This window comes from Larimichthys crocea, chromosome VI (genome assembly GCF_000972845.2).
Source record: "Larimichthys crocea isolate SSNF chromosome VI, L_crocea_2.0, whole genome shotgun sequence".
In the NCBI taxonomy this organism is placed as follows: domain Eukaryota; kingdom Metazoa; phylum Chordata; class Actinopteri; family Sciaenidae; genus Larimichthys; species Larimichthys crocea.
The window spans coordinates 3,120,382-3,142,334 of record NC_040016.1 but is presented as its reverse complement, the minus strand read 5'-3'; the positions used below and the strand labels follow the sequence as shown (position 1 = coordinate 3,142,334).

The 21,953-nt window shown below is 41.0% G+C and overlaps 1 protein-coding gene across 7 annotated transcripts in view; it reads right to left on the bottom strand.

Annotated features, from left to right (window-relative positions):
• Nucleotides 1–21,953, bottom strand: part of slc2a9l2 (solute carrier family 2 member 9, like 2) — a 122,785-nt gene that overhangs the window by 18,227 nt on the left and 82,605 nt on the right. For all 7 annotated transcript variants that reach the window (XM_027279023.1, XM_027279017.1, XM_027279018.1 and 4 more), the window contains one exon: nt 3,102–3,229. In XM_027279023.1, coding sequence (XP_027134824.1) covers nt 3,102–3,229 — 128 coding nt within the window. The remainder of the gene's footprint in view (nt 1–3,101; nt 3,230–21,953) is intronic.

Genomic DNA, 21,953 nt, shown 5'->3' with positions numbered 1-21,953 from the left:
AAATAAAAACAGAGACTTGTGGCTAGGAACGGCCTTTCAAAATGACAACACAGGTCTGTGACACAGTGCACAATTCATAATTGAATGAACGTCGCAGCGCAATGCTGTGGACAAGAAACAGACAGCAAAAATGCAGACATTCAGGCGGGAAGCGACAAATATGAATCTGTAGGTTAATGGACGTGTGGCGTGAGAGCATGTGAAAGGCTTAATTTCATTAGTCTCATGGTCATTGCTTGAGGGTGGGCAGCCTCCGAGCGACTCAGTCAACTTAACACCATAGAAAGTAAGGAGTGAGCAACATAAGTCCAAGTTAATGTGTGCCACCCGCCAGCAGTTGTGGCCCTAAGCAACTGCATAACCCATTTATGCTAGCAGCCCGCCCTGCTTGCTACTTTGATAGTGCCAAGAAATCATTTGTTTTGCAATTTAACATAAAGTAAGCCATTCAGTTTAAAAACGCAATAATAGACAAGCAATCCATCAAGTGGCCAAAACAGGCACCAAGCAATATTCTCTGAACATCACCAAACCCAATTCTCAAAGTATACAAACACAATGTACTCCAGTTTAAAGTGAATTAAAGAGTGAAGGTAACAGTGAGAGAAAGAGAAAAAACAAGTTGTGAGTCCAGAGGAAAAGAGAGAGGCACGGAAGGAGAGAAACAGAGGAGGTAAAATGAGACGAGGCAGTGATGTGAAGCCACCTGGAGCAACAGTCAGGTTTTAGAAGTTGAAAAAGGACCCTGCAGCTTCCAGGAAAAACATTTGAGTTTCGGACACTAATAGGCTTTTTTGTCTGAACGCTGCAAACAAAAAGAAATGCCGCTGCAAATAAAACAACAACAATGCAAATAAAATAAGCCACAACGGAAGTGAATTACCGGGGACTATTATTACCGGTGTTTTTTATGTGAGAGAAGAAGAAGAAGACCAAGAGAGAGAGAGAAATAAGAAGAAAAACGAATGAACAAGTAAACGAAAAGGTTAGTAATTACTGTCGCTACGTGACTGTACTTGTACTTCTCTCGCACACAGCATCCTCCAGTTCAGCTTGATACCTGGGGCTACATGGCCTAACTATAACACACTGACAAGTACAGTCACGTAGCGACAGTAAACACTAACCGTTTCATTTTCTTATTCATTCGTTTTTCTTTTTATTTCATGTCTTCTTCTTATTTTACTCTTTCTTGGTCTTCTTCTTCTTCTCTCACATAAAAAACACCGGTGCACCGGCAATAATAGTCCCCGGTAATTCACTTCCGTTGTTTGCATCGTTGTTGTTGTTTTATTTGCAGCAGCCTTTTTTATTTGCAGCCCTATTTATTTGCAACAGCGTTTCTTTTTTTTTGCAGTGTTTCTATTATTTGCAGCCTCTTTTATTTGCAGCAGCGTTTCTTTTTTTTGCAGTGTTTCTATTATTTGCAGCAATAGTAGGTACCGGCTACCGTAGGTAAAAGCTAAAAACACGATAGTGGGCTAAGCAGGTATTTCTGTACTGGAAAAGCATCGGACCACTTTATTTAAAACAAACAATATACTATAAACAACAAACAACAATATATTCAGAATTCCTCTCGTGTCTCATGTTTCACCAGCAACACCTTGCTTACAAGGCCGAGCAGCCAAAGAAGCACGTCAGCAGTACAACATCCGCAGTCACTGGATCTGTTCAGCCACAGTGCTGCTGGGCAGTCAAAGGCTGAGACAGAGCTCACAGACCAACACAAAACCAGGTCCTTATATTGATGTGTATAAGAGGGGACACTTCATGTAACATCTGTAAAGTGCAAGTAAAGCACAGGCTTACAGTATGTGGATAGAGTTAACCGCTGCATTGAACAAAAACCTAAAACTCAATATCAGCTTTCATTAGACATTAGTCACCTCCACCTCCTAAATGCCCAAACAATTTCTTCAGTTTATGGTGCAGGATTTCTGGTAAAAATATACTAATTATCAGGCCAAATCTGAGAACTACAACTTTGATGATATAATCAGGGTTATAGTGTAAACATTGGAAAACTCCCTGCAGAGCCACATATGACATTACACCACTGTTTTTACTGTAAAATGACTAAACTGAACATTATGTGTAATATAAATATCTTGCAGTTATAATTGCTCAAATAGTCACACTAACAGAGGAAATAAAAACTCCTGGTTGCATAATAAAAACAAATGCCTGGTGGAAACCCTTTGTGGTTTAGCTGCTCTTTCTTACTGCTCTTCCAGCCAAGATCGTGATCAAACTGACTTATAGTAAAGCAAGACTGGTGATTTAATTTCCATGTTTTGTATTGTTAGGTCAGCTCTTATTTTAAAAGCACCAAAGCTGAGTCGGCCAGAGCAAAGTGATGAAATCTATCTTGCAAAAAGTAAGAGAGCGGAATCCACAATCCCAGTTTTTCCTTCATTATCGTCCATATTTTCTTTAAAATTTGGCTGTGCAGGTTCGGTTAGGAGCACTCTGATCATTGATGTAACAAAATATTATTATGAAAAGCTTATAAATTAGCAGGGATCACTGACCCTGCTGGCAACAATTAGAGCTGAGGATAGAAAAGTTATGTGATAGGAGTACAAAATAATGAAAGCAAGCATAACCACTCAACAGCATGGTGTGGCAGGTAGCCACTGCAGCGAGGAGCTTTAATGGACTGCAAAGGTTGAAGCAACATAGCTGATGTTCATTTGGTTTAGCTGACAATGCAGCAGTGACTTACTGAGTAAGATGCCTCATTTTACAGAAGTGTCAATTGTTTATTTGCAAAAGTGGCAAAAATCATTTTACAGAAGTGTCAATTGTTTATTTGCAAAAGTGGCAAAAATGTGAACATTCTTGGCTGTTTTGCCATGTTTCGTCTGTCATGTTTGATATGCATCTCAAAAAATGAATATTAATAATAATATACAATAATATTAAATTAAAATTAAAAACAAACAAACAAACCAAACAAAAAAATACTTGAGTACCGGGAAATAGCTTGTTACTTCCCACCTCTGTTTATTTGAAGCATCTCTACTGACGTTGTAATCTTGTGTTGAGGTAATAGGATGTGTACATACATGCATATACATTTAGATGAGATAACTGACCTGAATGAATGGGAACAGGAGACCAACAGCAAAGTTGGACAGCCAGTTTACGGTGCCAGCAATCATGAAGGCAGCTGGTCTGTAGGACTGCTCAAACAGTTCCCCGGTAAGGATAAAGGGGATGCCACCTGACAGAGAAAGGAGAAAACTAAGAATTAGTTACAACAGCCCACTGACAGGCAAATAACAGAAAAAAAAGCTTTACTCTGAGCATCATTAAGTGCTTATAAGCAAAAATGGGAAAAGCTTGCAAGTGACACAGTCTTTGTTATTCCTGCCTTCTCACCACATGGTGTGATGAGTTGTTTCCCATGAGCATCAGTGCATATCTGATACTATAATGCCCTGAAACCTTCCTCCTGTTCAATTCCCACAACACATAATCTCTTTCATCAGAAAAAGCTCATATTACTGTTTTATGGCCACGTTGAAGATTAGATCAGCAGTTTTTTTTCACTAAAGTCCTATGAAAATCCATGATTTTGATTTAATAAAATTAGGACTTTATGAGTAAAAAAAATCTATTCTATTTATTTTTTCTAACATTTTAATGGCTCCCTTGATAAACATTAATCTGGCTTATCCCTAAGCATAATGTGCAACCAACATTTCCAAACATCCAAAAGCAAACGTTGACATTTGTATGCTTTGGTGGGTGATGACGTCAAACTAGAAAGCTGAAATCGAAAAATCTTGCCCACTGAGCTCAAACTGTAATGGGCATGAGGTTGGACCCAAGAATAGCACAGACTGAGACCAGCCTTGGACCAAAATTCTTTAGAGGCAGCAGAGTCCACGTCCTCTGTAGCAGAAGAGAAAGATGAGCAGGAAGAGGCAGCAATGAACCAAGCCGGCACCCAGGAACCGTACCCCTCCCAGTCCACAAGATATTGCATTCCATATCCACGGCAGCGAGGCGCCTGACAGCGGTGGAGGCGGCATGGAAGGAACCAGAGGACTCCCTCAGACTGGCTTGATCCTGGAGACATGGAACGTCAGGTGCGAGCGATAGGATAGGGGCCAACAAACTTAGGATCCAGCTTGCGGTTCTCCACCTTTAGGGGCAGGTCATGGGTGGACAGCCAGACCCTCTGGCCAACCTGGTAGGTGGGAGCCGGTGTGTGGTGCTGGACAGGAACTAGGACCAGGCTGGTCCTCAGTGGCAGCCCGCACCCTCTCCTATCTCCCAAGTGACAGAGGCAACGAGACAGGAGGCTGGGACAATGGTGGAGGGCTCCACTGTTTCATCAGGACACTCAGGAAACTGCAGGGAAAGTGCATCTGGTTTGATGTTACGAAACCCGGGTTGATAGGACAGTGTGAAGTTGAACCTGTCAAAGAACAGTGACCAACGGGCCTGTCTGGAATTCAGTCTCAGATCAAATATATTCCAGGTTGCAATGATCAGTCCATACAATGAATGGCACTTTGGCTCCCTCTAGCCAGCTGCGCCACTCCTCCAAGGCCAGTTTCACCACCAGAAGCTCCCTGTTACCAATATCGTAGTTCCTTTCCATGGGAGTTAGGTGGCGGGAGAAAAAGATGCAGGGGTAGACGTTCTGGTCGACATTGGATCACTGAGACAGAACCACCCCACCCCCATGCTGGATGCGTCCACTTCCACAATGAACTGGCGCTCAGGTTTGGGGATCTGGAGGATGGGAGCAGTGGAGAAGCGAGTCTTGAGGGTGTCAAAGGTGCCTTGCGCTTCGTCAGTCCAGCGGAAAGATGTCTTGGATGAGGTGAGGGCCGATAGGGGAGAGGCAATGGATCTGAAACCTCTGATAAAACGGCAGTAGAAATTGACAAACCCCAGGAAACGCTGCAGTTGCTTGCGTGTCTCCCGGCCAGGAGGTCACTGCTGAGACCTTAGGTGGATCCATCTGTAAGCAGTCTTTGGCAATGATGTATCCCATATGTCTTGATGCAGGAGTAGGAGATGTAGGACCGTTAGAAGAAACTGAGAAATGGCTGTGAGTAGATGTGTGTGCATGTGGCAGGAGGGAAGCCGGAGGGGGTGTGAGAGATGTAAAGAGTCAGTCACATGAAAAGGTGTGCACCGCATGTTGAAGTTTAGCAGATAGCATTTGGCTACCACTCTTTTTTGGATGGATCCCATCTCTGTAAAAAGAGAGTCATGATCCCAGAACAAGTTAAAATTGTCAATAAAACCAAAATTGCGCATCCTGCTGGCCGATTGGAGCCAAATGGGAAGGCAAGTGTCTACGAAACAGTCAACTCCACGACCCAGAGTCGGTATGGGGCCAGATATGAAAACAGACTTTCCAGAGTTTTTTAAACAGTAAAAAGAAGATTCAAATCACTTTTAGTGCACTCAGATTTCAAGGCCATGAGATACAGAAGTTTATCCAGGATGTGGGGGACTGTGGCTCCAGGGAAACAGTATGTGGCTGCATTAATTAAGCGAATGTCCCGGGTTATGGAGTCACCAATGATCAGCGTGGTGGGGGGAAAGAGGGGTCGAGGGGCCAAAGTTTCTGGGCTGTCTGAACAATGCTGAGGACGTTCAGTTGACGCTATGTGGGGGCTCTGTGCAGGAGGTCAGAGGCGAGGAGGCTGCTTAAGACTCGCTCCAGAGAGACCCCCAGACCGCCTGATCATGGCTTCCTTCAGCAACCTACGGCAGTCATTTACTGCTGTAGAGCGACAAGTAGCCTTTTTATGGCTCGCTGCAAACACAGCTGAAGTGTTTTGAGGGCCAGGTGAGGTGGAAGCTGCAGGTGCAGCGTCAGGATGGACGGAAGCATCCTCCGGGAGGACAGTGAAGCTGTTGGAGATAGCCAACGAAGGTTGTGGATGCAGACCAGCTGAGACTCTCCTGAGTCCACGTCGCACCACTTCCATCCAGGATGGCTGGGTCAAGGAGCAACAGGAGCATTTGGCCCGTTTCTGATGTAGACCTCTGGATCAGCTTGTGGTGTCTGACAGGCTGTCAGCGGCGTTGTGGCATCAAGGCCCAATGCAGCAGTGGTGGTGCCACCCTTCACGCCGGCTCCCGGTCCAATTAGAGGCCGCTCTCCTCACCTGGAAGCACCTCCGGGCAGGTAAAGGTAAAGAGCCAGTGTGCATTGTTGCCTGTTGAGGACTGCATACATGAAATATGTTTTGACTGGGCAGCGGTAACCGAGATAAAGCCCTCAATCATTTGGTCCCTTTTTCAGAGCTCAGACTCAAGTCGGTGGATCTCATTCTTCAACTGTAAGTAAGAAGTGTTGCAGTCCACACATACAGCCATGACAGCTGCTACTGTCCATGTAAATCTCAAACTTAACAGTTGAGTTAAAGTAATCGTGGGAGTCCGTGGTCTGTCACCAGACAATGTCCATAAGTGAGATCAGAAGACTTGTCCTTCTTATCCACAAACAAAAACCCTGCACCAGCAGGTGAAGAGGAAGGGCGGATGATCCCTGCCGCTAAGGAATCTTGTATGTACTCCTCCATGGCCTTTTTCTCATGGGCAGAGAGAGTAGAAGCATCCTTTGGGAGGCAAAGTGCCCGGGAGTAGGTCTATGGCACAGTCATAGGGATGGTGAGGTGGCAAGGAGGTGGCCTTAGCTTTGTTGAACACCTCTTTCAGGTCATGATAAACTGCTAGAACTCCAGTGAGATCTGGGGCTGGAGCAGGAACAGGAGAAGCAGGTGACAGCGATGGTGTCCTGAGGCAGGTCCGCTGGCAGGTCTCTCCCCACTCCTGGTTGGAACAGGTAGTCCAATCAATGTTGGGGTTGTGCCTGCGAAGCCAGCAGTACCCCAGGATGACAGGCTGGCTTGGAGTAGACAGGAGCAGGAACTGGATGGTCTCACTGTGGCCCCCCGGCAGGAGCATGCACACAGGGGTTGGTTTTAGACGTCACCCTCCCCAGCACATATCCCCAGCAGTTTCTCTGGGCGGAGTCCAAGCCGGAGAGCGAGGGCCTAGTCCATAATGCTCTCATTGGCCCCTGAATCAATGAGGTCAAGACAGGTGGCGAGCTCAATTAGACCCTACAGTGAAGATGGCAGTTTATGAGCTACAAGTTCATCTTTAATATACCCAGCCAGCCCCCGCATAAAGACATCACGGAGAGTGGTCAGGTTCCAGTCACACATGGGGGCCTTGGTGTGGAAGTCTATAGCATAGTCCGTGACTGAGTGGCTCCCCTGAACCAGATCCAACAACTCTCGTCCAGTAGCAGCCCCTAGACCCTACTGAGCTTGTTGGCAAAAGACTGGAAAGAATGGCAGGCAGGGGTCCTCCTCTGCCACTCAGCTGTGCCCCAAAGACACACCCGCCCAGTGAGATGGTTAATAGTATAAGCCACCCTGGCTTTCTTGGAGGAAAAGATGAGTGGTTGCAGAGAAAAGATGAAGCAGTTGCAGAGAAAGCCGTCATAACGCTCAGGTGCTCCCGGATTAGGCTCAGGGGGCGAAGGGAGAGGAGCACCGACTCCTGCTGAGACAGGTGGTGGAGCAGCAGCGCTTGCCCAAGCCAGTGATGAAGATTTGGCCCTCAGCGAAGCAGGTGATAGCCCCAGAGACTGGATGCGTGCATGGATGCTTGCCATTTTATGCCACACGTGCCAGGCCCTGCTGATTCTCTGCTGAGGCGGCCGCAGAAGCAGCAACCAGCTGATTTTAATATGTCCTCCATCCGAGATATCCGGTTGTCAATCTGAGCTGGGTCCATTTTTGGCCAGATTGTACTATAATGGGCGTGAGGTTGGACCCAAGAATAGCACAGACCAGCCTTGGAACAGTTCAACAGTTTATTGACCAAACAGGGTCATAAAAATCCACAGCATAGTCCACAAACTGAGCTAGCCAAAACAGTCCAGAAACCTCCAGGGAGGGAATCCAACCAAACTTGAGACAGACAAGGGGCGAGCAGGCAGAGGAGTCAGGGAACAGAAGGGTGTTCAGGTTACCTTGGCAGGGACGACAAAGACGGGTAAGGGACATGCATGGTTGAAACCAAGGAAGCAATCTGGAAAATAACGTGAGAGAGCTTTGCATACTGCTAAAGACAATCTGGCAGAGACTGAGCGGAAAGAGAAGAGTGGGTTTAAATCAGGTGAGGGAACACAGGTGAAGGTAGTTGCACTACGGTGGGCGTGGTCGGCAGGTACTTGCAGAACTGGCAATAGGGATGAAAAGCCAGGAGCGGATCATGACACAAACATAAAAGGTAGTAAATCATCCTGACAGAATATTGTCAACTTAGTAGAGAATACTTTAATTCAAACACTATCGTCTCAATGTAGGACTAAGGTTAAAGGAAATGTGCTACCTCTGTTATCAACTACTTCAATAGAAAAGTAGAACACAACACAACACAACACTAGATTTAGCAATCTGTAAGTTGTAAACTTACATCATGTATATAACATTGTCATGCAAAGAAAGAAAAATCAAACCTTGTAAAGAGGTCAAGGTCAACTTGAATAGCATGGATTTTTTTTGTCACTTACTGACACAGTAACTCAGGACTGTTCAAAAACAAACGAGACGTGCAAATTTCTCTGCCTCCTTGATTATGGATGCAAGAGGAATGGCACTGTTGAAAATGTAATGGACGGTGATATTTTCAACTATATTTCATCAGACTGCTGCAGAGATTATGCATGAGCAAGTTCAAATGAGGCCCCCCCAACTTGAAGATGGAAAAGATGGAAGACATATGTACGTATATACTGTAGAAACATGATTAAGTCATGGAGTTTTTGCTGATAACATTGTGAATTTCAAACTTTATCTTAAAACATAAACAGTGATATTTTAGAAACATTGCAACGCACAAACAACAAGATAACGTGATGGAAAAGAGACGCAAACAAAAGTGAACGTTATTATTCTCAGCGTTGAAACTCTTGATAACATAAGCTATGTCTTATCTAGACTATGTGTTATCCAGTCCTTTTTGAATAAGCTGCAGCCTGACAGAATATTGGTATAGCGGTGTAGATAGCGTTCACAGGCCAAGGCATGCTGTGGAATGGTGTAAGTAAGCAATTTCAGGAAGCAGGCTAGCACTGTAGCCACATTTTTCACAGCTTCCCCCACAGATGTCTCTGCTATTATATAGACTTACATGAGCCTGTTTCTGTAGATTGACCTCATTGTTAATAGTATAAATGACTACTGACATCAGTTCTGTAAAATTATGTAGTTTAAATGCGGCTGTAGTCTTTTACAACCTGAAGAATGCACAAAACCATCATCTGAGGTTACAGAATTGCACACTGTATAATTCTAAATCTGTGGTTGTTATCATTTGTTGTTGCATAATTGCCTTAGAAGACAGTTAAAGAGCTACAAACACAGCATATTTCCATTTAGAGCTGAATAAAGGTGGCTCACATTAGCCTTCAGCATCCTCCTAGATTTAATTGCTTGTGATAAAACAAAACTCATTATTGGAATAATGTGACCAGCTGATTGAAAGTGACTCTGTGTGAGTATGTGTGTGTGTGTTCATGTGTGCACAGAGTTGGCCAGATTGCACACATGCAATCATGTGCATATTTAAGACTAATCACCTGCCAAAATTTTAAATTAAATTAATGGCCACAAACGAGATGTTCAGGAGCCCCGAGTCCCAACAGAGTACAATACAGCCACACTAATAAGGACAAATATGGAAACAAGTTGTGTCCACACTGGTCTTTTAATGTTGTTTCTGGAGAATTTTTCCACAGTGAAATGGTAAAGCAGTATGAAAATGGAACGTTTTTTCTGTTCTGTCCTTCAGCAAACCTGAAAATTGTGCATTAAAGCTATCATCTAGTAAGGAGTAAGACCGACAGCCTGGTTATCATCCTCCTCCTTTCTCCCTGAACATTTGAACTGTGTCTCAGTGTAGCTGAACGCACAATCTAGATGTTCTTGTTGACACATTTCTCTGTTTCTGTTGTCACACAACTGAACAGGCATACAATTGTTATTCAAACATAAATGCTACCTGTTACAGGGGAAAATGCAATTGTTGAGCTGCTGCACTTAAATTATCAGATCGCTATTTAATGCTTGTCTGATTGAAAAAATGTATAACAAATGTGTGGGGCGATTCTCTTCTCCACAGCTACACTACACGATTCTGAGCATGTTCACTAAATGATAGTTTTGCAGAATCCGCACTAAGACCTCATCTGTTCTGGTTTACCATGTGGTCTGGATATATTATCAAGATAATAACATCCTAACAGCCTTTATATTTACACCTTGTATTATAGGCATCTTATTATTGCCATTCAGCCTGCAATGTGATCTAAACCTGCAGATGTTTTTCAGGTCATGGACAGCAGCACTATAGACAAATGAAAACTAAACTAATGCTTTTGGCTTTATCCAGAACATCTTGAGGTAGTAGAAAGAGGCAAACGGTAGAAAGGTGATTTGTTTCAGCATGAACAGGGTCATGCTGTTGTATTCACACCTAGATGAGATCCGATCACACCACACGCCAGACCACCTCCAAATGTGATCCGATCACAGTACCAAATACATGCGTATTTACATCTCACATTTACATTTCCTCCGTATCCAGTAAGGCTTTCCAGGTACAGATCTTATGTTAATATCATAGGGTCTAAATCTCGAGAACTAGGGTTATGAGAATTTTTATATTCATTGACTCCGAGACTTTCTAAAGACATATTTTCAATTTCAGGTGGCTTAGTATAAGCGTACTGCAGCCATAGATAGGAATAGGAATCAACCAAAATAGACAGGAGATACAGATAATGAAAGAAATGAAATCAACTGAACATTAGAGGTGCTGTTATTTTCTGTAATCTTCTGTACAAGGACTTTGCTTTATGGCTTCCTTGGAAAAAATAATAATAATATAAACACAGTGTAGGAATGTTTTGAACAGGTGATGTATTCTTCTAATTCTCTCATGAAAATAAATCGCCAGCAAATATGTAAGGCAATAAGCATAATGTGTGCACCACATGCATACATTTACTATTCAAAAAACACACTGCACATTAATTTTCCTGTTGTTCCTGATGGGAATCCCACTAACAAAGTAAATTAACAACAACAACAATGTTCTGTCAGGGAAGAACAAAATGCTATAAGTTCTCCACCCTCGCTTCATCATTTCGATGAGGATGGGGTGGGGCACCTATAGCATTTTGCGTTGTGTGTGTGTAGATTTGTTCTGAAATAATCCACCCAGTACAACATAGTGTTTTACAGGGACTTGTGCACCTAATAATAACTGAATGCAATGTGTCTGTACAAGAGGGAGAAACAGATAAATCATGCCTCTGCTAACTCTAAAAATCTATGTTATCTGCACTGTATTTGACATATTTCACACAATTATAGTCCATACTGCTTTGAGGGTATGTTTCAACTTAACTGAGTCAAGGGGGCTAATTGAGTAGGCTTGTTACCACAGCATGCTTCATGTCAAGCCAAATTTATCTTTATAGCCTTTCTTTTCAGTTCCAGTCTCAGAGATCTGGGGCGAGCCCAGGGACTGTACACTAATTAGACCATGTATATTATGTGGCCAGCATATGTTTGTCGAGGGCCGCAGAGGAGACTGCATGTGTTGAATCATGTGGGATAAAGTATGCAGGTTTCCCTTCCAGACATAGACCACAGCAGCTGACTGATTAGTGAAACTCAAGCAGAGAGTAAACAACTAATTAAAAGAAAAGCCTGCTTTGTTAGAGGTTTGTTAGAGAGTGTAAGAGCACTTTCTACTACATCAATAATGTACTCTGCGTTGAAAAATACCTTAAATTAAATTACAAAGGCTTGCAGGAGTTTTGCCTAAATATGAGACCCTTTATTTTATGAACCATTTAACTTAAAGACTCATAAATGATGTCGTATTTCTACTGTAGGGTCTCGTATTGAGGATTAATTTCCAATAAAGCCAAATGCGTGAGAAACACTGAAAATGAAAATGCTGGAGGGATTTGCATTTATAAAGGCAAACTGGCTAGTGTTTCTTAATCCGTGTATCATTTGTTCTTTTCATATTTAATTGGGAATACAAAATTGGAAAATGGAAAAACAACTTGTTATGAATCCAAAACAAGAAAAAACAACAATGGCTTGTGGGTCTTGTTTTATTATGTTGAGATCTTGGAAATGTATTTAACTGAATTAACTATTGAAAGTTTTGCTGTGTACCATCAGATACCAACAACTATCACTGAATTACTTTGATACTACAGAATGTTACACTGTATGCTATTTTAAAAAATTATTGCTACTTGAAAACTTATGTTGATGTTCATTACACTAAATCAGGTCCTGTCACTGAAAAGAAATCAGCAGCTTTCTGATTACACCAGGACACCGTCTGTGGACCATCTTTTGATTTCCACTTTTTGACTTCAGCATAAAATAAAAAGTATAAACAAGCTGTTATTTGTTTTTTATGTTTAATTTTTCAAAAATTTCCAAGTTTGGTTTTCTATTTGAATATGAAAGACAGATACATTTTTATTTAGTAGAATTCCTTCACGGTGTGTGTGCACAAGTTAGGCAATGCATCAATTACCACAATCCAAAACAGCATTCACATTCATGACAACTCAAACAAACAGATGGTGCTTTGGTGGTACAAAAACAAAGACATTCACATGACAAAAATTCAGTGGTAAAAAGGTTTGCCTGCATCATTATTGGGACTGTGATTGATAATCAATTGAGAGGTAAATGAGAAATAATCCTGCTCCTCTGGTTTTTCAAATCAGTAATGAATGAACTGCATTTCGCCATCTCATAAGATATTAGGGCAATAAATACAGCAGCTGACTAATTAGTGAAACTCAAGCAGAGAGTAAACAACTAATTAAAAGAAAAGCCTGCTTTGTTAGAGGTTTGTTAGAGAGTGTAAGAGCACTTTCTACTACATCAATAATCTACCAATAGCGACCACACTCAAGAGTTTGGTCACACTTTCTAATTTAATATTTATTGATTGTTTATTGAAAAAAAAAAAAAATTGTTTCCTATTTATTACATGTCTGTAAGGCACTTCCCTTTGTTGATGTTTTACCGAAACTAGCAGGGTAAGGTAAAGTTCAGGTTAATGTATAAATAGAGGGATTCCAGAACAGAACAATGGTCAGGGACATGTTAGAGAGGTGACATCTAGATTGGGGACATACTGGCTACTCATTGGGGGATATGTTGAAGAAAACTATTTATATGCTTTATATGCAAATTATATGTTAACAATTTACAGGGGTTGAGACAGCCCATCTTTAGGAAAATGTGTAAGAACCAACTGTCAGAGCTCCTCAGAGAGCCTTTTTCTCTGTAACCCCTTTAGTGTGTTGCACTGTGAAACGCTCCTCTTGTACAAGAACAATAAATTCAACTTAACCTTTGATGTTTTGAATCTGATCCTCCTTATTTAAAGGTCTTTCTTTAAAATTCCTGTAACACCTAATCAATAATTATGTAGTGGAGTTTTTTTTTTTTGCCTTTTAGTGTGTTTGAGACCATTAGTTAATTTTTTACCCCCAACGTGAAGCATGGAGGATATAATGTCATGGAGGTCCTTTGCTGTTGACAATGTTGGAGATTTATTTATTTATTATTATATGGAGAAAATTAAAGGCAAACTTAATTAGCATGGCTAACATAGCATTCTGCACTAAGCATCTGGTTTGAGCTTAACGGGACCATCATTTGTTTTTCAACAGCACAATGATTCTAAACACACCTCCAGGCTATGTAAGGGCTATTTGACCAAGTGCTGCATTAGATAACCTAGCCAGTCACCCCCATGAGATGGTTTGGTGTGTGTTGAATCACACAGTAATGGGAAAACCACCAACAAGTGCTGACCATATATGGGAACTACTTCAAGGCTGTTGGAAATTGATTCAGGTGACTACCTTATGAAGCTGACTGAACGAATGCCAAGCGTGAACAAAGCTGTCATCACAGCAAAAGATGGCTACTATCTAAAATCTATCATGTGTTAAAACTCTCAGATGTGTTCAGTGTTTATCTACAATGCAGAAAACAAGAAAAAACATTTATTGAGAAGAAGTCTTTTGACTGGTACTGTACTGAAGTGGAGAATTAGTATTCTGGAGTTTGAGGACCGTTTAATAAACAGATCATTATTAAGAGATTACAATTCAGAGAAGATGTCAATCGCGTCAGACTCCCAAAATGATCGAACATTGCAAAGCTGATCCGACAGAAATTCATTTGTGACAGCAGCTAGTGCACTGCCTTCTGTTTCAGCTTGACTGCCTGAGATCACATTTTCGGGTGTCGGACACACTCTTCCAGTGCCAGAGCCTTGATCTGTTGTGCCTCAGGCAGAGAGCCACAGATGACAAGAGAGTGGTGAGAAGGCAGCACCAGAGGCTACTGGTTTTTGTACTTGCGATTGGTTCTGACATCTCAGCTCTGCTGTATAGTATATCATTGCTCTGGTAATCCTACTTCACGGCTGTGAGAAGGTAACAATCATAAACCACTAATACCCAGCAGAGGAGCCATAAATACAAAAACATTATTTTTCCAAGAGGAATGAATGATTCAAATTCACTTCTCTCAGTGTAAAAGGATTTTCTAGTACTGTAGCAATACCTTTGCCCTTGTACTGTAGTGACTCATGTGGTTTGCTCCACTGCTCACAGATGTATGCTTATGATATTATCCAACAGCACACACACTATAAATAAAGACGTTTTTATATAATAGGATAATCATGTCACAGTAGCACTGCCCTTTCACACAAACACATGAAAGAGCAGAGCAGAGTGGCAAACACTTGGACATTCATGCAGAAACATGCACATGCAGAGTAAGTAAGTCAGTCGATCTGCAGCAGCATGAATGAGTTTACTGGGTTAGAAATGGAAAGCTTCACACATACACAATAATACACGCACAACACACAACAACACCCATGATTATAATTTCCCAGCTTGGGATAAATAAAGTATATCTATCTATATGATTATCTGCGAGCAAATTTTGAATTACACTGAGAAACATTTTTTAATTTAATATGTGAAATCAGAAATGCCTGAAGCATTGTGCGCTACACCAATATCTAAGGGGTTTAAGTTTGCAAAATACAGCAAACTACAGTAAGTAATGATTTTCTTGTGACAACTAGAAACCAAAAGATATTCTTCAGACAGGAATTAACATTTTACCCAATGCATGGTACAACTAGAAAAAGAACAGCCGGTAATATGGAGGAGAGGTGGAGAGTAGAACAGTTCACTGACACTGAGTATCTAAGTCCCAGGTACAATGCTATTGTAATACACCAACCACCTGCAGGAATAAAAAATACAACCGAAGACAATAGTCACTTATCATTTTGATGTGACACAGTGTGATAAGGAGAACATGACCTGAACTGTTACACACTGACAATGATAAAAGCAGGGCACATAAAATTTGAGAAACTGTGTTGACAGGCCAAGCCCAATAGCAAACTGTTAGGGTGTTACAACACACTTCACTTCAGCAGATAAATAATGTCATCAGCAAATCAATCTCTATTCATCCAGCACTGAATGTAAACAGAAATCATCCTTAGACAAATATACTCATAATATATATAATATTATCTAAATATAACTTCAATACAATTCCCTTAAATAACTTGTAAATGTCAGTCTAATACTGATTGGAAAGAAAAGATCACTCCACAAGAAGAGAGTAATGAGTTCGATTTATGAACTGTATCATTGTTTCTAGTTAACAAATGACAAATTAAAAACATTATTTCAGTTGCATATATTCGAGTAAGGATGAGAGTTTTCATGTGCCCTGAATTTTGATTGGGATTTATAGTCATCAGTCAGCATTTACTGGATAAATTGCCATGAAGTTTGGTACAGATGTTCATGGTAGTCTGAGGATAAATTTGCATCTATTTACAACATCTTAAGACAGAGCTATTGCCCAGATGTATTAGATGATGACCTTTTGGGGAAATACCTCATCAGCACTGCCACAGGCTTCAATTCTCACTGGCAAAACCACTGGCGTAAATGCAAATTTCATGACTCTCTCAAAGAGTTTGTTGAACCGAACAGACACAGCTAGACATCTCTATATGCAAATCTTGGGAACTTCAAAACAACAAGGAAGGACATATTTTAGTGATGCTGAGAAGAAGATTTTTTTTTGGGCTACACAAACACCTCACAAACTCTGGATTTTGCCTGCATGAAAGACATACTCTATGAGCTGCAGGGCTTCTCGCTGAAACTTCTGCAAAGAGACATGTTTCTGGTGGATGTCAGTTGCCACATTCAGCAGACTATTGATATACTGACAGCCATGAAGGCGAGTGAAGGTAAATCCACACTGAAGGCCAAACAGTTGACATGTCTGAGCCTGTTTAAAGATATTTGACTTTTTGAGGGCAGTGGCAGGAGAAAATCTATCAATCTGTGAGTTTACAGTCTCACACAGCAAAGAAATGTTGTATAAGCACTTTTAGCCCCAGGACCGCAATGCATTAAACTGGTATGGAGAAAACAAGTTGTGGACACTTGCTGAAACACTTGGCAAACCAACCAGAGAGGCAGATAAGGAGTTTCACAACTGGAAGTTGATAAAACACCAAGCCCGACATACCTTCCCACCATTAATGACAATGACAATAAGACCCTCAATAGGTTGTTGCTCTTTTTTGTAGATCTTCAAAGACCCCATTTAACCCATTTTGCCAAACATCTTTCATCACATCTTGGATTAAACCAGGTCATCACTACTCTACACCAATGACTTCTCAACAATTATCAAAGGCACCTGATCCCAGGCCTCTGTAGTCACTTCTCTTTAATGTAAGGGCTTTTCCCAATTGACTGAATTGTTCACTGTTAGCACTATGTTGTATGTGATGAGGGTTGATGAGGACTGGATACCTTAGGCATCCTGACCTATTTTGGTGGTATTTATAATACTCTTGCATATGTTGTGATGGGTTAGCATGTTGTTGATACATGCTATTTTCATTTGATGTATTAATATTGTACCAAGAAATAATTGTGCTCATGTGTATGTGATGAGTAACTTTAACCATTGTTAATAAAATCTTGATCACTTCAGCAGTCAGCTGTGCTCTGTTTTTGATTTAATACTTAAAAATGTGTGTGTTTTTAGGCTGTTTTAGGCATACTATATTATTTGTGCTGATGCCTATAATAGTAAAATTATTCTTATTATTCTTATATAAACTAAAAAATGCCCCATCAGCTCACAGTGTGAATTTGCTCATTAGGTTATATTGTCTTTTATTTTCTTATTATTTTCATATGTATCTTAGCTCAGTCAGGGAGAGTGAAAGTCTTTTATCTCTATTACTGTGTATTTTAATTAAGGTTGTCAAAAATAACTGATTAATTTAGATTAATTAATTATATAAAATATAACACACTAGAGAAATTAATGCAGATTAATTGTGGTCAATGCTTCCACTTGATCCCATACATCACTGAACATACAACGATATTCTAAGCTACCAGCTTAGCAAACATACATGACAAAATGCTGCTTGGCCAAGTGGATAAAAAATTTACATTTAAAACAGTGGCAAGAAGCAACTGAAGATAGGAGCACCGTTTTTAGTGCAATTGTAGTACCATCCGAGTATTTTCAACCTGGGAAATCATCTCAATGCAAAGTGGAAAGGAGCTAGTGGTGGAAACCAAGCACAGCCCCTGATGCTACCATGATCGACCAGGAATCAGTCTCTTCAGTGCACACTTCAACAGGTGTTTAAATGCAAACTGAGTAAATCTACTTCTGACTAATTATATATATATATATATATATTATGGGATACCGTTCAGGAAATTAAACCTTTGAATATATTGAATGAAACTATGAAACTTTGAATATATTTAATGAAATTCTGAATATATTGAATGAAACTTCACTGACGTCAGACTTCGCGGCAGTGCCTGCAGCCATCCTGTGTAACAGTCTGTAAAAGCGAAAGACAATGACTACAACTAGTTGCAGCGATATTAAGCAATGAGGACAAGATAAATACACTGGCGAATGCGTGCCAAAATCCTCCCGATACCCCTGCCAAATACCCTGCCCGTACTTCTGACGAAAAAGTTTGCTCAATTTTTAACCATGGCAGGCCTACAACAGGCATAAAGTTTCGCCATAATCTCATTATGCATTTGTCTGTCTGTCCGCAGTCCGCTGTGTGAGTAGCGTTCCCAAAGCTGACAATGTTGTCGCGGATCATAAAATACATCAATACTAAACTAAATATTCACCTTGCATTGGTCTATGAATGTGGGTGATTCTTATTGTATCTAAACAATAAATGAAGAGCTTCTCTTTCAGTTCATGAAATCCCTGTAGTCGCAGCAGCTTCTCCAGTCCCGGAGAAGTGTCGCGTCAGAGAGCAGTGCCCACGGCCATTCACTGTGTTTTACCTTCATTAAACCACCTGAAAACTATATCAAGCTAACCATACAGTGTCTTGGGCCCTTTCTTATGTACGGGTGGAGACTGTACACTGGGTGTTGTGGGGCACTCCTGTGAGGGTGAAGGCATGCTGAGGTTGGCCTGATAAACAGCTGCCTGGCCTGTTTTTTGTCTGCCACCATTAAAAAGGAAGTGAACTTCCTTGTCAGGAAAACGGGATTGATCAGGGGTATCAGGGGGATTTTGGCCCGTACATGCAGTGTTAATGATGTCCTCATAGTTTAATATTCCTGCAACGAGATTGTGAGCGGACTGACTCGTTGTCACTCACTTTTAGCTATAGCATCCACACGTTACACAAGATGCCGTGAAGTCTGACGTCAGTCAAGTTTCATTCAATATATTCAAAGTTTCATTGCATATATTCAAGGTTTCGTTCAATATATTCAAGGTTTCGTTCAATATATTCAGACTTCATCCAATATAATCAAGGTTTCGTTTAATATATTCAGACTTCATTCAATATATTCAAGGTTTCGTGGAATAATTAGTCTACAGGTGTTTTAACAGATTTTACTTATCAGCTAATCAACAAAAAGTTATAGTCCATGAGACTAACAAACTAAGTTTGTTTTCAGCTTTCAACTGAGTTGAGTTCATATTCTGCCACCCCAGAAAAACACTGGCTGAAAAGACACGATGCAGCATGAACCTGACATTTGCTCTCTCAGCTTGGACAAAAGATTGCAGGTGGAAACCTGGAAAGAGAGGGTTGTGGCTGTATTGCCCAGGAGAGAACAGAGTCATGACACAAATCGGTGGCCCTGATTAGAGATAATATTATACAGCAGTCCATGGAGAGAGAAAACACAGGGTGATTAATCATGCCGGTTGTTGCACCTGCTGGTGGTCATTTAGGCTCGCCTTGAAGATCAGCAACAACCATGATAGTGGAGTTAACTGTGGAGCAAGGGAGGCCAGGGTCAAAGTCCAGACAATAACAGCAAGGTTGCCTGGGGATGGGCACAGTAAGTCAGAGGGACTATTTGGAGGACTTGTGGAGCTTGCAGTCACAAAGGACTAAATGTCCTATCTAAGCGTCCTCCACTATAAATGAGTATAGAAGGTCAGGGTTACTCAGTACAGGGGCAATGGTAAAACTACACTTTAATTCTTGAAAATTCCTGTTAAGCCTTTGAACTCTGTGTGAAATCAGCATTCCACTTGCTAGTGAGAGGATTAGTGCATCTGAAATTAATCTGAGGTAAAGGTTTTCAAAACCCAAATTGATCTGCTTAAAAGAGGTCGCACAGGGCCACTCTACACCTGTCCAGACTTGTAAATGGATCCATGCTGACAATGATGCTTGAGAGTAGGTTTCCCAGGAAAGAGTAATGTAATGCAAGTAATGTCTTTGTCTTTGAGCAATTAGTGCAGATGTTGAGTATGTTGCTGTGAACTGAAAGACAACAGGGGTGTGTACACTTAAGTCGTTATTTCACAGTTTAGCTCACTTCCTATCACATCACACCAAGACATACTGCAGCATCACAACATGAGATCATTGTCCAAACCCATGTCGCAGCCTTGAGCCAACTAGTGACCATCCTCTCCTATGCTAAATTAATTTGCTCACCATAGTTGTGGATAGACTGTAAAAGATTTGATGGAAAAAAGGCAATGGCATTTAGGTGTACTCCAACATTCATGTTTGTGCTTTAAGACATCACCCCTATTTAATTGTTTTGTTGGGTAAGATGAAATTTGTTATGTTGAAACGGCAAGACATGGACATGTTAATAATGCTATTTATCCAGCAGATTAGTTTATTGTAGGGAGGAAAAGTCAAAAAGAAGCACAGCACAGTGGGCTGTTAGATTAAAGACAGGCTCAACAGTAATTTTTGCGAATAGCACTCATCATCAACACATTATCACGGCATACAACTTATTTAAACTTTCTGTGCTGTGCTGAGGAAAACCATCGGTACCAGCACATCTAGCACATGCTAGCACATCTTAAAAGGTCTTACTTCTATCGAACAATGGCTTTTCTGCTTTTTTGTTTTGACAAAAGTAATTTCATGGTAGGGCTGTCACGATAATCGCAGTAATGAAATACCACGCTATTGACAAGCCACCCATAGGAGATGGCAAGCAACCACCAAAACAGCATGTGACGTCACATCGTATCACATCACGTTCAATCTCACTTCAGTAGACTAGAAACAACACTCAGCAGACAAGCTGAATGTAGGTTTCCTTCTCTACTACTCAATAACCCTCAATTCCCAGAATCCCAAGGACAACAGTGTCCCAAGATTGGATCAGAACTTTGGCCAGGATTACAATAGTACACGGTAGAAAGTCTATAACATTTGGCTCACTCACAACTGAAACACATACAGTGTTTTAGTAGAAAACACAGACTGTACTGCTAATATGCTCATTGGCAATTATCCCATGCCTCAGTGGTATTTTGGTTTAAGCAACCCTGTTAACTACCCTGTAACTTTTATCCAAACACCATTGTTACCACTACATTGTTATTCAGCTGAAAGTCACCAGCACACAGGGTCACTCATTAAACCCAAACAGACCAAGAGACCCAGGAGGCAGGAGGAGAGAGAGTGCAGGTGATTAGTACAAGTAGTTACTGAGATGAATCATTATCCTGCTGTACTCCATACAAAGTAGTTTACTAATACTGCTTTTGAGCCACCCTAAATCACAATATAGTGGCACTATTAAGATGTTAAATAGGTGAGCATGGTAGGAGGATTACAGTTCTTGACTGTGATTTTATGTGAAGGCTCATGGTCAGAGGGCAGAGCACTCAATCTTTCTATACCACAAAAGAAAAACCTGCCTGTTAAAGTCGAGGGAAGGGAAGGATAAATCCAGAGGTGAGAGAATCTTTCAATACCCAGAGGAGAATAATACCCTGAGGATAGTAGGTTCCAGGAAGAAGATCAATGTCATAGTCGTATGGTGTATGTGAGGAAAATATTGTTTCCTGCTTTTTTGTAAACATCTTTTGTGTGTATGTGTATACAGAGGGAATATTACATAAGTCAATCTCAAGGAGGAAATCAGCTCTGGGAAGCACAGCATTTTTTGAGGGGGAAAACAATTAGGATTCCTCTGGATGCCCTATTTACATCTGAGATGCAATCAAACTATAAGGAGAAGGGAGAATTACAGGGAATCCATTAAGTCTAAATGACATTTGATTCAAACCACATACAGTATGGCAAGACAGGAATATTAAATAGTAGCAATGCATATCTTTGTACTATAAATATAAAATAAATAACAGACATTAACCAAATGAAGTGGTAAACACAAAAGATGATTAGAGCCACCAAAGACACAAATACACACCCACCCACAAATAAATTCAAGTGTACAGAGACCATTTCTCTCCTACAAACTCATAATC